The sequence below is a fragment of the Heliconius melpomene genome, chromosome 11 (assembly GCF_056956725.1).
Source record: "Heliconius melpomene rosina isolate 202511_hmr_F chromosome 11, ASM5695672v1, whole genome shotgun sequence".
Taxonomy (NCBI): Eukaryota; Metazoa; Arthropoda; class Insecta; order Lepidoptera; family Nymphalidae; genus Heliconius; species Heliconius melpomene.
The window spans coordinates 5,626,528-5,643,445 of NC_140399.1; the positions used below are offsets into that span (position 1 = coordinate 5,626,528).

Here is a 16,918-nt window from a genome sequence, read left to right on the forward strand (position 1 = left end):
ATGCACTATTACGCAAAAATATTGTTTTTGTTGGACAGTCATCGAGGTAGACTATAGAGGCGCAAAAGACCGTGCAAAGTGGAGTAGGTTAAGTGTAGTAGGAAGGCAGACCCTGGCAATAGCCGGGGTTAATGCCAGGAAGAAGGAAGAAGGAAGGACTATAACAGACTATATTATATTACATTAATAATTTTGATGTATTTTTTCCCATTGCACCTGCGGTTAGATTTATCCCGAGACCTTAGAATGTGTCAAGCTCTTTGTTATTTCCATTTGACCACGGGAACCAAGCCGCAGATGCCAGGAAGCCAAGCGCGCTGAAAAGGTTATACCTATATATTTCATAAACATATAAGCTGTCTGTTCAAATTATATTACGAGGCTTCATCCGCTTAAAATATAAAAAAAGCTCTGCTTTTTGTTATATTATTGTCAAATTATACAAAATGTTTACATTAATTGTAGCCTATAGTGTTTAATATATTTCAAATGTTTATTATAGTTCAATAGCAATTCAGTTCAATAATATTAGTAGGACTTTCATTTAATATTAGTAGTTTTGATTTTTTTTCATTTGATAAGCAATTAAATATTACTTTTCAATTAAAAAACAATATAAACAACAACAGTATTAATTATTAAAAAAAAACTATAAATATTAAATCTTTCATTTAAAAGGCAGTTGCATTTCCAAGCGATAAAACTTTAACAATTTATCATTCTTCAACATCACGCGATTAATGTGTTCGCCATTACTTGCCCATTAATAGTAAATGTCAGACATAAAGCTGGCACAGTTTTTAATGTAGGTATATAGCTTATATTTATTTACCTACAAACCAACCGATATCATTAACTATAACTTCACAAATATTTCAAAATATAGATATATATCGCAAAATAATAATAATATATATTTTTCAGCTTCACACTGTATCCCGCACACAGCAGGGTAGGCAAGCGTCCGTTCCTTACTTTCTGCTGAATTCTGGAGGCGCTTTGCCTCGACACCAGAACGAAGAAATGGAAATATAAACGTAAATAAATATTTCACTTCCTCGAGTGGGGATCGAACCTACAAGCTTCGCGTTACAGTCTTGTGCCGCCGCGCTACGACGGCCTCTTACCAATAATAGTTATACTAATTATTGTTAATATTATATTATACTAAATCTTACACGAAATATCCGGTAATAAAAGCTTTTAAAAAAACAAATTGTATTCAGTTGATTTAGTTTTAAAATAGTCACTTATAAATAGAGACAGAAAAAAAATATTTTATTTGTAATATTAAATTAGAAAACATAATTATAACTTTGCTCGCCTGTAATACCAATACAAGTAGTATACGTGATTTAGCTCTACAATGATTTTATTAATGCAATTTCTTTAGTGAGTTACTAAAATATACTGAAATATTGATTCAATTCAAAGTTTCAAAGATGGAATAGATTTAAAAATTCATCTTGAAGTCTTGCATCGAAATAAATTTCATAGAAAGAAAGAAACGGGCAAAACATCAAGAAAAAATATAAAACTAGATGTACTTAAGTTAAACATCATTCAAAACTTAATATCACAGATTGATATATTGTGTTGTATCAGATGTCGCTATTTCACGATTTCTGATTTCATGATTTACGACCTCGTACTGGAAAGCTTATTAAATATAGTAAACTTCTGTTTCTACTTCACTTTTCATACAACTCAGTAGGTACTCTACTTTTGAAAATTGTGGATATATTAATTATGCTAAACATATACGCTCACAGTAGCCACGTAAATCTGTGTTTTTACGAATATATTTCAGAAAAATATGCTATATCATTTTATTATTCACACAACTATTTTATTTTTAAACTAACAACGAAAGGAACATTTCTTTAACATTTTAAAGCTTATCCTAACGCTTGACAAAATAAAATAGTGAAAACTGTATTCAAATCGATTAAGCTGTTTCTGAGATTAGCATGAACAAACTCACAGACAGACAAGATAAAAATGTTAGATAATTTTTAATTCTATGTTTTAATTCCCCGATCGACCTGTTACGATTTTATTATAAGTAGGATATAGATAACGTATTTTTTTTTAATTTCCTCGCATATTTCATGGCAAGTGGATGAAAGAGAAATTCCATTCCACAAATAAAAAAGAAATTAAACGTTTTCTAATCCAATTTTGAACTGCGCTAGGACAGCATCATTAATTATTCAATTATATTATCCCAAAGACCAAAAAAAAAACAAAAAATGATTTATAAATAAACTTATAAATAAAACAGCACCTGTTATACAGCTGTGCCTTTATATATTTTAATATTATCTTCCATGATAGAATACTCGAATGAGAATGAGAACGGTAACGGTTTGTACCCAAGAGAGGGCCTTTTTCCGGAATACGTAAGCGTTTTAGGAAATTAAGCTCGAGTAAGGTTGCAGCTAACTTGAGATTAAAACTGTTTTTTCTACCGTCCAATTACCGTTAACCTTTAAAATCTTTTAACAAGTTATTTTTTTTAAATAACACAAATGTTTTAAAACAGTAATATTTCTGCTGGTATAAACTCAATATTGGTTTTTTTTTAATGTAGCTTTATATAATATTACTTTATATTTCGTTTTATTATTATAATTGGTAAAAATTGTATATAATTTAACTAATTTTTTTTTTCACTACATTCCCCAATTTCCAATTCTTAATTTTCGAAGTATTGCATGGTGAGTGGCGGAATTTTTGTTTGCAGGGCGAAGAAATTAAAATCTTATTGAACAATAATACATTCCCCGAGTGGCAATAGAACCTACCATCACTTTTACAGTGACACGCTTGCACCCATTTATCAACTACAACGAGACTACGATACGAGACGTACCGTTGTAAAAGCAACGAAAGCTCCGTTTCATTTTTGCTTAATGGAAATTGCCCCTGATTTGTATGCTCAATTGCCCTTATCAGAAATAAGGTATTCCGTCATAACGATATGATTATGCATTAGCACCCCTCTGGCTTGACCCAATTTAGGATGGCTTGGAATGTTACTCAAATTAATTATATAAAAACATAGATAATGTTACTAACATAAACATTCTGAATTTTTTCCTCTCCACCAGAGCGAAGAAAATACTATAAAAAGAATTATATGCTTCTTTAAAATGTGTTGTAATAATTAAAAGCAATAACATGATAAACAGTAGAAAATTTTCAGAAGGTAGAGCGCTGTTTTGGTCGTAAGCACCCTGAGGCAAGTGCTGAGGGCCAGTATAAGTAATAACAGGCAAAATAGATAAGTTTCACTTCTTTGATTTAATATTAATATTGTTTGTTTTATTTTCTTTTTAGGGTTCCGTAGCCGAATGGCAAAAAACGGAACTTTTATAACTTCGTATTGTCCGTTACAGTCATTTTATTCGGAAACTAAGGATGTACTGGGTCTGTACTGTGTAATTTAGAAGTTAAATTTATTTTATAGATCGCTACAAAATTATATTGTATAACGAAAAATTAATTATTAAGAGTAGAACTCCATGCATGCAATTGAGGGATGAAAATAGAATTTTGGAGAGTATGTGCCAGAGTAGACCGAGTACGTTATTATTAAATATGCCTTTCTAAATAGTATGGAGATTTCTAAGAAAGTTTTTTTTATTATACCAATACTATTTGACTGTGTGAAAATGGAAGTAGTTCTTAAGAACTATCTCATTTTACAACTTGGTTAAAAATAGCATGTCTAGAATAACATAAAGGTAGTGGCGGTAACATAAGTTTTTTATTTGCTGCTACGGAACCCGTCATAGGCGAGTCCAACTCGCTCGTGGCCGTTTTTTTGTTCTATTCGTACATTGTCATTTAGAATTTGACGTAATTTCGATCCTCTGCGTCAGGGGAAACGATAGACGACAGACAGCCCGCGAATCCCGAATGTTGAATTTTTATTTCGTTATTATCAAGGACATGTTTATGTAAATGGCATTAAAAATAAGGTTAGGTATAATAAATTATTCACAAGCCAATATTAGATTTATATTCTGGTTCAATATTACTCATTTTATTTAATATAATTTCTATTGTATAAGATAATATAAGATATATTTATGTTCTACTTTTTATAACATCCCACGATAGAAAATATTTTCATTATAATCATAAAATATTTATTATAATAATACAATTCTCTGTGTAAATATAGGTTTTAAACATGATATTTCTAGGTAAGCATATTACGTTAATTAGTGGCGATAAAGAAACCCTTCATGTTTTAATTTAGTTAATGCTCAAATAATATTAATTTCAACTGAAATTTAGAATATAGAATCTAAATCTTTTTATATTTTAAAGACATATTTATAGGTTAGTTTAATTTCTTAAGTGCTAGCTTTTGGGGGACCCCCCTTTATTTATTGTAATTTTACGTATATATTAATGTACGTAATTGTACGTAGTGTATGGACCATTATACAGTAAAGTACAAAAATCTTTGATAATTTCCACACCTCTAAAGAGAAAAATCTAATTAAAATAATAAAACTCCAAAAAAATAAAATTTATAGAGCTGTAAAGTAAAAAAAATATATACAACCAAATAATAAATAAAAAAAACAATAAATAATATAATTTAAAAGCCTAACCGATCATCAATATTGACACGTCTCAAATCTTATATAGTTTGCCAAGAATCTTATTGAATTCTTCCAACAAAACCTACCTCTTGGCATGACGTCGACGTATCGGCACCACCTCCCAATTTACTTGCTAAGCACTATATATATCGTCACAAATCATTTCAATTTAAATCACTATTTATTTCATTTGTTTCCGATTCGCCGATTCCTTCCACACGTTATAAAAAAAGAGAGAGAGAGAAAGAGGGCGCCGCTGTGAGCGTTGCACGTGAACGCTTCTGTGATATATGAAAGTTGTATTGTTATATTGGTTTTTAGAAGTTTGACGAATGCGCAGAAAAGCGGCGAGTTCGCACGGTGCCTCTCGGCTGACTGGCTCTACGCTCTAGGGCTTCAGTGGCGCGGGGCGGCGCGCCCACGCTCGATACCGCCGCCCCCTAGCGCCCTCCCACATTGCAAAACCATTGAAAAACCAACTGTTTGCTGCCAAAATAGTATCCAGTACAGTTTATTAATGATCGATTACATAGACAATTTTAAAATGGCTAATTCGACAACAGCTTTTATTACGTATGTTCCATCCATCAAATGTTAACAACAACTTTTTTAGACAAATTTAATTATTTTAAATAGATAATACATATAATTCTTAAACAATTAGCATTTTTAAATAAAAATCTCATAGTTTTTTCTTAGAAACACAAGGAACTGAAGTACCGAACTAAAGTTACCGTGAATTAGAGATCAATTGTCTCGTGAACACATACTGGAGTAGGCTCTCGTCAGGATTAACGAGTGTCTCCTAGCGAGGGTGAGAGCGAGACGGGCTGCGAACATCAAACACCTCGCAAAGCGCCCGTAGACTATTTTAAGCCTTTTAATTTATGCACCGATTACAACGGAACGTTGAAAATTTCACTTTATAAAGAGATTGAACAGACTTAATATTCGTTTAAAATAATAATTGTTATATATCTGTACTTAATGTAGATATTTTTATAAACTTATCAGCTTCACGCTTTAACCCGCACACAGACAGAGGGTACCTAGTGTTAAGACACTCCGTTCCCCCCTTTTTTATATTCTTATGTAATATGATTAATTATTATGACTATACGATAATTTTTAACAATATATATTATTAAATGGTTAAAATTATAGCATTAACCGCGAACTTGATTTTATGATCTCAGTAAAATGTAGTTCAAGTAAATTGCTGCCAGCTTCATTTTACGAGCCATATTTTTTAGTGTTCCGCAGCAAATTTGTTGAAAAGCTCTCACGAACTTTCGAACTTTAAGATGACATTTTAAAGATTCTATACAAAGATTATTTATACGCTTTGCAAACTAAAGTCTAAAGGTTGATGGATGGAGGATTGGAGGATTGGAGGATTGGAGATGGATGTTATACTGCTGTTAATGAACACAATCATATTTTTTTATAAAACTTGTCAGGTCTATTAGCGGTCTATTATTATTATTATATATTAGCGGTCAATCGTGGTGCAGGCACACAGGCTGTAAACGCGACAGGTCAGGAGTGATGTAGTACGGCTTTGAATTCCGCCACTCAACACACAATGTCCAGAAATCAGCGGAAAGTGGGGAGCGGAGTGCCTGAACACTCTAGCTAACTCATAAAAAAAAGATCTTATTATCTTGTGGTGTATCATGTATTTTTGACTACTATCACTGTAATATATTAAGCATTAATATATGTTTTTTAATATAATAATTTCTTAGGACCATAAGTCCTTGATAATAATCGTTACACTGCAAAAGCAACGGTCGTTAGGTCTGTTGCGAACTAAATTGATATTGATACTAGTCTGGCCTTAGGCTCTGTTTGAAGGTTTGAAGCATTCTATTTTTAGCAACGTATACCTGTAGAGAGAGCTTTTCAAATAAGTTTTCTCGTTCTCTGAATGTTTTCTCCTACTTCTATTTAACATTAATAAATAACATATAAACTACAAAATAGGCATTAAGCCTAAACTTAATAAAGTCTCTATTTATTAAAGCTTCACAATTTTTTTATTCCAGTGATCTTATAAGTGTCCCTTTTTCTTTAAAGGGTACGGAACTCTAAAAAATATTTTAAACATATAAATTTACAACTCATTTTCTCATAATATAATTTACACTACGAAAAAACATTACATAATCAAAGATTGAAAAATTAAAGAATATAATCATTAAAAATCATGGCTATTATATTTTATCTACTTATTTAGTTCATTCTGTTCAAGCTGATTGAGTGGAAGAGGCATGGTATTAACATCAACGGCGAACACTTAACACACCTTCGATTTGCCGATGATATAGTAATCTTGGCAGAGTCCCTGGAGGAACTTAGTACTATGCTAGGGGACCTCCATAGCGCCTCACAACGGGTGGATCTTAAGATGAACATGGACAAGACAAAAATTATGTCTAATGTCCATGTTACACCCATGCCGGTCGTTGTTGAAGGCGTACCTCGACGACCTCGAAGTTGTCGACGAGTACATTTACCTGGGACAAGTGATCCAAATGGGTAAGTCCAACTTTCAGAGAGAGGTCACTCGCAGAATCCAACTCGGCTGGGCAGCGTTTGGGAAACTACAAAATATCGTCTAGTATCCGTCAGTGCCTGAAGACAAAAACTTTCAACCAGTGTGTGTTGCCAGTGTTAACTTATGGCGCTGAGACGTGGTCCCTCACTGCAAGCCTTATCCACAGGCTCAAAGTGGCTCAGCGAGCGATGGAGAGGGCTATGCTTGGTATTTCTCTACGCGACAAAATTCGTAATGATGAAATCCGTAGACGAACGCGGGTTACCGACATAGCTCTCAAAATTTGCAAGCTGAAGTGGCAATCGGCAGGCCATATTGTCAGGAGGGCCGACAACCGATGGGGAAGAAAGGTCCTCGAATGGCGACCCCGTCTCGGCAAAAGGAGCACAGGCCGCCCTCCAACCAGGTGGACCGACGACCTTAAAAAGACAGCGGTAATCCGCTGGATTCAAAGGGCGCAGGTCCGGACGGAGTGGTGAGAATTAGGGGAGGCCTATGTCCAGCAGTGGACGTTGAAAGTCTGATGGATGGATGGATGGATGATTTAGTTCATTCATTCAATTATTTTTTTACATCTTCACTCTATATCTCGCACATATATAGGATAGGCAGAGGGAACCTAGTGCTAAGACACTCCGTTCGCCACTTTCCGCCGAATTCTGGAGGCATTGAGTCATGCGTGTTGACTGGCGGAACTTAACGCAGCGCTTTGCTTTTTAATGGACAATATAACCCATTAACTGTTAAGTCTAATAAAACTTAAAATACGAGTCTATATAAAAACCTTACAACACACTATAGATAAGTTCTACGAAACTGATATTTTAGGCACTATTTATATTTTTATAATATCGAATTAGTATAAATTACAATAAAGTAAAGCAGTTGTTTGTTGAGTTATAGCGCTAAGAGAAGTTTATCCCTAGTCAATTTTCTCATCTTATTAGATAACACGGTTTACCTTAAGGGCAAAACGGCACGTGTACATAAATTTTACCTGAAATTTATTGGAATTAAAGGAAAATAATTTACCAAAATATAATACTGTATTGAGGCCAGTCGTGGCGCAGGGGCACAAGGCCAGGTGTGGCTGTAAACGCCACTGGTTGTGGGTTCGATCCCCATTCGAAGAAATTAAATATTTATTAAAATGTATATTTTCAATTCTTCATTGTTGAGTTGAGTTAAGTCCCGCCACTGATACAATGCCTCCAGAATTCGGAGAAAATAGAGAGCGGAATGTCTTAACACTAGATTCCCTTTTCCTACCCTGCTGTGTGTGGGATATAGCGTGAAGCCAGGTCTAGACTAGGTTGTGAGTTCGATTCCCGCCACTCCACACGGAATGTTTCCAGAATGCGGCGGAAAGTGAAGAAGGCAAGTACCTTAATAGGACAAAGCGTCTTATCGCTAGGTTCCCAGGTTCCCTATGCCTACCGTGCTCAGCTAAAATAAAAATAAATAATTAAAATAAACACATTAATCACCATTTCAGACGTGACATCACGAAAGTCATCAATCGCTCTCATTAATTTGTTATTTGATGCCCGACTGAGTGTGCTTTGAATAGGCATAAAGTTCAAGTAAATTAACTATTACGCAATTACAAACGTGCTTGGAATTAATAGGTTATCAGGCACTTGTTTATTTAATCGTTTAATATTTATTTATACCAAGTATATATAATTGAGCGACATTTGTGGGTTCGATCTCCACTCGAAGGAATTAATTATTGTCTATATACTAGCGACCCTCTTGCGGCTTCGCCCGCTTTAACTACTGGATTATTCATATAATGTATGTTTGCAAAGCACTTAAGATAATGTGAAGATTAATTAAACCCTAATGCAACCCGCATTTTCGTAGTTTCAATAAGGATTATCTAATTGTTTTACAAAGCAAGGATTTTTTAGTAGGTACCGTAATTTTAAATCTGTGCTACTAATCTTTTCAAGTACTTATTAAAATATATTTAAATGATTATTTTTAGATAGTAAAATGACTATTTTTAAACGGAAGAAATTATAAACAAAAACCTACCCACTAATAACTACTACAAAAAATATGAAACCAAATATATCGCGCTGAAATAATACATTCAACTCCAATTATCCAATACGTGCAAACACATCTAAATCTTCGTTACTATAGAGGCAGGCGGGTTTTTTTTTTCGAGCTTGTGGTTAATGCTGAAGAGGGTATTCTGTCCCTGATGAAAAGCAAGCACTACGTGGCTGGCTGTGGGGAAAATTAAATAGAATGGATCGGCCGGGAATCGTACCCGGGCCGCCCGCGTGGCAGCCTAGCATTCTACCACTTAACCACCGAAGCGTGTAAGGCAAGCGGGCGCGGCGCACGCATGGCGAGTGGCGAGTCGTTTCGCAGCAAGGATTTTTTGATATTGTAACAACTTCTAAAGTACTTATTAAAATGAAAAACAGTAAAAGACAGCTTTGGTCTACATTAAATGGTCAACGTAACTAATATACTTATTTATATGCTAAGAGTAAGGGATAAGTAAAACTTGAGTCGATACAGCTGAAGTGTCAACGGCGTGATGTGTCAACAATTAAATGCGTTTTTCTCTAAAACTATTCGCAATTTCGAAATGGTGTAAAAAGCTAATTTTATCTTCGTTTAACGTAGAAAATTAATAAAGTATTTTAAAGGATAAGGATTAATGGGTCATAATCAGAAAAAGTGTACATTTTGTGTCTTTTCTTGTCCCGCTACTTTGAATGCGTTTTAAAAATACAATTTTAAAGATAATTTGAAATATTTTGCCATTTACGATAAATTTATTTATTAACTTAAAGATTTTTGTAATATTTTAAATGTATTATGGCTAATAATAGTATTTTTTGTTAGTTACAAAAAACTTTTCAAAATGCTTCCATACAATTTTACGTGTCCCATTCACCACTTTACTTTTTAAAAATTGATTTGTTACGAATATTTATGGTTTTATTTGATTTCAGATATGTTTATATTACTTTACATTATGCATAATATCAAATAGAACTATTTTTATTGATACATAATTTAATAAATAATATATATTAGTTAAGTAAATTTGTCCCAAAATATTGTCTTTTTGTTACTCAGGGTTAATAACGTACAATTAAATTATGAATGCAATTATTTTGGATGGTGTTTAATATTATTTTATGTTCTGGCACCATAATTCAAAAAGTCAATGCTGTCGTAGGTACGACAAGTAGTGTTCTCGCAGCAGTTGAGGGGTTCAAATGATTTATAGGGAATGCGTGAAATTATATCTCAGGGTTATAAACGGCTTTTATTTTGGTAAGTATTCTATAATTTCGTTTTCCTGTTTATGTTATTTGCTTCTTTTTACAAAATCTCAAAAAAGAACTCCAGTGCTTGCACATGCAACACGTGGCTTATGAGCAAATATTTAAAAAGGTTAGAATTTCTCAGACTTCATTCTCAATTTCGTTATATTTCGTTACGTAACGAAATTGAGAAAATATGAAGCCTAGTTCACAATTACGGTACCAATGTTTTCTTATATATGTTTATAATAAAATTGTATCGAACCGGTGCTTGTATATGGAAGATATGTATATAAGAAAAAAAAAAATGCTGGCATATGAAAAAAACTATTAGTGACTTTTCATAACGTAAAGTAACCAAAAATAATGATTTTTAAATTTTTTGCGTGTTTACTTGTTTGTCTATGTGTTTGTGCATGCTAATCTCAGAAACAACTGAACCGATTTAGTTTTTTTTTTTTAATTCTTCCTGAAATTAGTTGTGATTTTGTGATTATTATTTTTTGATATATATATTTGTATTTTCAGTAAGCGTCATGGCTCCTATGTCAAATGCTGAAACACATAAAAGATATAGAGAACGTCTTAAAAAGACCAAGCCTATTAAATATGAAGATATGCGGAATAAACACTTACAAAGAATTAAACTTAATTCCAGTGATAACGACTCAAATTTTGATATATTTTAAAGTGAATTTAATTTTATCATTAACTTTGTGATCTCTAACTAGAAATATGAGTTTATTACGTTACGAACTACCATTATTATATTGTTAATATTGTCACTTTATTATGTTTTCTTCTTACATTTATAATCTGTTAATTCAACGATTGAAATCTTTAAAATTTTGATCTGTGTCTCATTAAAAAAAAAACAATAGTTTTATTCATATAATATCGTTATTTTGTTGTGTATAATGCCTTATGTCATCAGTTTCGTAACAAACATTATCAGTATTGTTACTTATCAGTTACGTTACGTATTCGAAAATGTCCACTTTTCTGATTATGACCCTAATACCATTATGGAAAAATATCCCTCACAATAAAAAATATATTGAAATTACAATTTTTAGACAGAAATATGATCACTACACGTTATTCTTAAAAGATACGAATATGCTGTCGCAGACTTTTTTGTAGATCTTATTAAGAGGAACAATACTCCAGTACATTATTTTCATGTATTACTTACCATTAAAGCAGCGCATGCGCGAAAGTGTCTCAACGGGTAGCACTTTATACACATTTATCGTATTTATGTTAATTTACATAAGAATGTACAAATAATAAACTATATATAAACCTTCCCTGAGAAATACTCGACCTAATTATGAAAACCGCATCAAAATCCGTTGGCTGGTTTAGAAGAAGAAGAATTAGAAAGTTCAGACAGACACGAAAAGCGACTTTGTTTTATAAGATATAGGATATAAAATCGAAAGGTCACTCACTCATCACGAAATCTCAGAAACTACAAGTGCTAGGAGTCTCAAAATTCGCATAGGAGTTATTTATAGGACGTAGGTGCTCGATAAGACGGGAATTTGCCATATTCGACTTCTAAGAGGTTGTTTTTGGGGTTTAAAGTTTGTATGAAAGTTCATTACTACAAATGCTAGGTCTCTCAAATTTTGCATGGACGTCACTTATAGGACGTACGTACTCATGGAGACAGAAATGAATAATAGCGTAGTTCGTGCAGGCGAAGCCGCGGGCGGGCCGCTAGTTTATTTATATTTATCATCACTTCTACCAATTTCGCAAATATTCATAGTATTTCAAAGTTCGTAGCACTTCTAATATTGATTTTGAAATACAACAAACACTCTATGAAGATCGCTTTGTGGCAAATTTAAGTGGTTAAAGAAGTATTGGTTATTGCAAGTCACGTATTTTGCACTGGAGTGTCTCCTTAAAGAAATAAAGGATCTCAAGTACGTTTTATAATTGATTGGAACTTAAATTGGATTCGCTTGGAGTATCTATAAGAAATAAGATTTAATAAATATTATGTAGGTGTTTTCTACGATTGACAATAAACTAAATAAGATTTTCATGGATTTTATTAGTTTTACATCATTTAACCGACGACAGTAGGGGGTTCTCCATTGGCCGCGTATTACGGTTCCGTACCTAAAAAGATAAAACGCAACTCTTATAATATCACTTTGGTCTACTACTGTATACCCATTCATTCATCACCATGACCATTCAATTAAGACCATTATGTCAAGATTAGGCAGATGTATCGAGCTAAATTAATATGAAATATCATAATATACATTCCCATGGACCACAGAAAAAATTAGGCAAAATTTAAAAACATTTATTCATCGTTTTTGTTGCTTTTTGTATTAAATTCGTAATCAAAACCCATAGTGTACTTTTCGTTGACAATTACGGAATTTGCGAAGAAATCAGAATATTGTAAAGAAAGGACGTGTTTCCCGTTGAACAACGATTGTACAATCTAGAAATTGGTACAGAACCAGACCTGATTTTTATATGTTTAAGCTGGATTCTTTACAGAACAGACCGATTTAGATAATTCTTTTATAATTGAATAGGGTACGAATACCCCAGAGGTGGTCTCGTGATATCTATCCGATTAAAGTAGTTTCATTTAATATGTAAAATAAAACAAAGGACTTTTGTAATATTACGTAGGCTTTGTATTTGTATTGAAGATGTAATGTGCCTTAGAGACAATACACTACTTTTATTATATGGTTTGGGCATGTCATGAGATCGTATGTGTATGAGAGTGTTTAAAAAAAGGAAACGCAAAGGCTACCTTCTTTAATTTTCTAGAACGAACGGTTGACACTAGACATTGAATGAATGCAACATGATATATAAGTTTGATAACAGCAGAAGTAGCAAATAAGTATGCTACACCCGTAGCGTCTGACGTTCCTTCATCCTACCCCGAAAAAGATAAAATCAAATATGCTGTATATTTTGCAATAGCCCACCTTATATTTGTTAAAAGATAAAGATAAAGTTAATCAATTTCTTTCAATCATATCCAGACGTTTTTTCTTCTTCTTTTTCTGCATAAATATATCTTATTAATTGGCTAACAGCTCAAGCAACGCAAATACGTGCTGTACCATTATAAATATTAGGCTACAATCTTGCATATATTAGCATAATCTAGCATTAAAAGCGAGGAATGTACGAGTAAAACAAGTGCCCACATAAACTAAAATGAGTTGTGGCCTGGCGAGGTATAAATTATTTCTATTTATTGTGAGGCAAAAGTACGTAGATTGCATAATTCCAGCGCACTCTGGCATCGCGTGCTGCAGATACCATCGCTGCGGTCAACGCCACATGCTAGCAGTGCTGGCCCTGCACAATGGAGGTTTAGCACGAGCCTGTACTTTGATTTTTTATTGTAATAAGTACATATCTATATGAGAGCGGTATTTAAGTTTAGTTTAGTTATATTTTTTTAGCGTCGCGCTGTGTAGGAAGACAGCAGAGTAGGCAGAGGGACCTAGTGCTGAGACTCTCCGTTCGCGGACGCCGCACTCAATGCCAGAGCGAAAAAAATGGAAATTAAATATTTATTATTTCCATTTCCTTCGCTTTATGAGCTGTGTTCTTCTTCTTCTTCGAGTAGGAATTGAACTCACAACGTATCGCGTTTACATAAACAAATGAATTTATCTATACAATTAATTTAACCAAAATGTTAAGCTTTTACTAAGCTAATGCAGCTACTTCACACAGATGCAATAGTTTAAATATGAACGTAAATATTCTCCCAACACTTTATAAGGGCAATTCGCTCGCGATAAAATAAACCTTATAAGGATACTAAAGCGAAATTGCGCTTCTGCAGAAGGATTATACTGTTTTAAAGTTAAACATATATTATCATTTTACATGCAGGAATAGATGGTGAATGTAAAATAATTTTATAAAATCTAGGATATACGGGTATTATTTTGCACTTGTTATATTAAAATTGGAACACGTTACATATTAAAAAACTAGACAAGCGCCAGTTGGACTCACCCACCAACAGTTCCGTATAAAAATTGAAAATACACAAATGTATAGTTTAAGATTTTTTTCCTGAATTAGTGCTACCTGTAGATGCTAGATGCCAAATTTCATAATTCTAGATTTTTGTTATTACAAGCGAAATTCATTAAGCATTTTGATTCCCTGTATCGTGTCGAAATACGCGGTTTTTGCGAAATGAACGGCCATATCTTTTTTCTAAATAAATATAGAAATATGTTTTTATTATGAAATCATGGGGCCGTAGATATGGGTTTGAATTTCAACTCGATATCTCCAAGCGTTCCTGAGATAAAGGGTATTGAAAGACAGCAAACAGGCGGACGGACAACAGGGTGATCTTATAAAGGCTCCTTTTTTCCTTAAAAAGTTAGGGAACCCTAAAAATATTACTAATTAATGCAATTTGCGGTACCGGTAGCTAATACCGTGGAACGTTATGCAAAGAAAATCTATTTTTTTTAATGGCCTGCACATAGCAGGATACAGCGTGAAATTTAAAAAAAAACTTGACGAAATTAATTACTTCCCTGCTCTTGCAAGACAAAGGAGTACGGAGTGTCTTGACACTACGTTCTCTCTGCTTATTGTATATTGCAAAAAAAAATCTCAATTGTAGCAAAACAACGATGAAATCTTTATCTATTATTAGATGGACGGCAGTACACATGCTTGTAAGACGGAGCAATGTGCTGGTGGTGTGGCCAGAAACATAGCGGAAGCTCTCTGGCGATTGCGCAACGGACGGACGCGCCTCCTCACTGCCATCGGTGATGACGATGACGGCCTATACTTACAAAATATTGCAGAAAACTTGATGTTAGATGGTGAGTTTCAAAAAAAATCCTATAAAATGTACGATATAAAGATAAAAAAGAAAAAAAAGAACATTATTATAATATACTGTCTTAAGAAAATTCTGCAAAAAAAAAAACAAAATAGCTATCTATTTAATCTCGTAGTAACAATATGGTTTAATTAATGACAATTCAACATAATATTATTAAAAAAAATCTTTATAAAAGATTATAAAAAGTAGAACTAATTAGAACATGTAGATTTATTCCAAAATATCGGTATCGAGCAGAATTCAGTTGAAAAATTTCCATACCACTATCTAACACTGAACAAAAGCTAGCTGATCATATTGAAATGGTACTATTACGTTTAATATGGCACCCGATAAGAAAAGACTTTTAAAAATGTAAATCTGAAAAAGCAATCGACTAATTTAAATAATCCTAGACGCTATTATATAAAAGCTATTTTTTTAGATTCAAGCTGTATCCCACACACAGCAGAATAGGAAGAGGGAACCTCGCGTTAAGACACACTTGTTCCCCATTTTCCGCCATTTTCTAGAGGCATTGCGTGTAGAGTGGTTGAACTCAACTGAAATTATTAGGTAAATATTTCATTTCCTCGAGTGAGAATCGAACCTACAACCTGTCGCGTTAACACGCTTGTGCCTCTTCTACACAGCTGGACTCATTGTATATAAGCTTTTATTTCAGGTTGCGTAGTAAAAAATGCAAGAACTGCCAAGTACGCTGCTATATTTGACGTGAACGGTGAATGTAAATTAGGCCTCGGGGACATGGCCATTCACGACCACATATCCATTGATCTTGTAAGTTATTGTTAGTTATACTATTAGATCCAACAATCTCATTTCCCCTTCCTGATAGTAAAATACGACGTTATTTTTCTTTTATATAAAATCTTTATTATATGAGATGTTTGCAGAAAACTGCCCTGTGAGTTTGTTAGTGTTCTTTTTTTTATTTCGTAAAAAAAATCTTAAAAGAAATATAAAGATACCTAATAATAATATAATTGTATATTGTAATTGTACTAGTAGTTGACAATTGACACCTTATTTTCTTTAGGATTTGATCGAAAAAATATCTGCAAATCGAAGCATTAAATTCAACGTAGTATTTAACTTCCTTAACTATTTTTTCCTTAGTACCTATTTATAACTAGAAAATAGCAAAAGACAGGAAAATATCGAGGATTTGTAAGATGTTATTAACAAACAAATATTGATTAAAGTAGTATACTATTATAAGTTCGTAATTGTAGCTTGTGTGTGTGATACAATGGTCTGTTAAACTAAAACACAAATTAGAAATATTTTTTACTCTTAACTTAACTGTTACCTTCTTCTTCTTCTTACCTACCTAAAATCATGTATTTACTCATTGCAGGTAAATAAACATATAGATGTATTGAAAAAATCTCCTTTAATTGTAATCGATGGCAACATACCGACAACTACCATAGATTATGTACTAAAATTATGCAAGAAATATGGCAAACCAGGTGAGTGTTATTCAAAAATAAAAAAATCAGCTTCACGCTGTATCCCGCATTTATCAGAGTAGTCAGAGGAGACCTAA

At 33.1% G+C, this 16,918-nt stretch overlaps 2 protein-coding genes across 3 annotated transcripts in view; one reads left to right on the forward strand and one right to left on the reverse strand.

The window, feature by feature from the left end:
* Positions 1–5,007, reverse strand: part of LOC146534563 (uncharacterized) — a 57,123-nt gene extending 52,116 nt beyond the window's left edge. For both annotated transcript variants that reach the window (XM_085192844.1, XM_085192845.1), the window contains exon 1: positions 4,709–5,007. The gene's annotated coding sequence lies outside the window, so the exon portion shown is untranslated. The remainder of the gene's footprint in view (positions 1–4,708) is intronic.
* LOC146534562 (uncharacterized) overlaps positions 1–16,918 on the forward strand; it is a 91,431-nt gene that overhangs the window by 60,886 nt on the left and 13,627 nt on the right. The window contains exons 7-9 of the mRNA XM_085192843.1: positions 15,169–15,343; positions 16,031–16,146; positions 16,727–16,841. Of these exons, the coding sequence (XP_085048969.1) occupies positions 15,169–15,343; positions 16,031–16,146; positions 16,727–16,841 (406 nt within the window). The remainder of the gene's footprint in view (positions 1–15,168; positions 15,344–16,030; positions 16,147–16,726; positions 16,842–16,918) is intronic.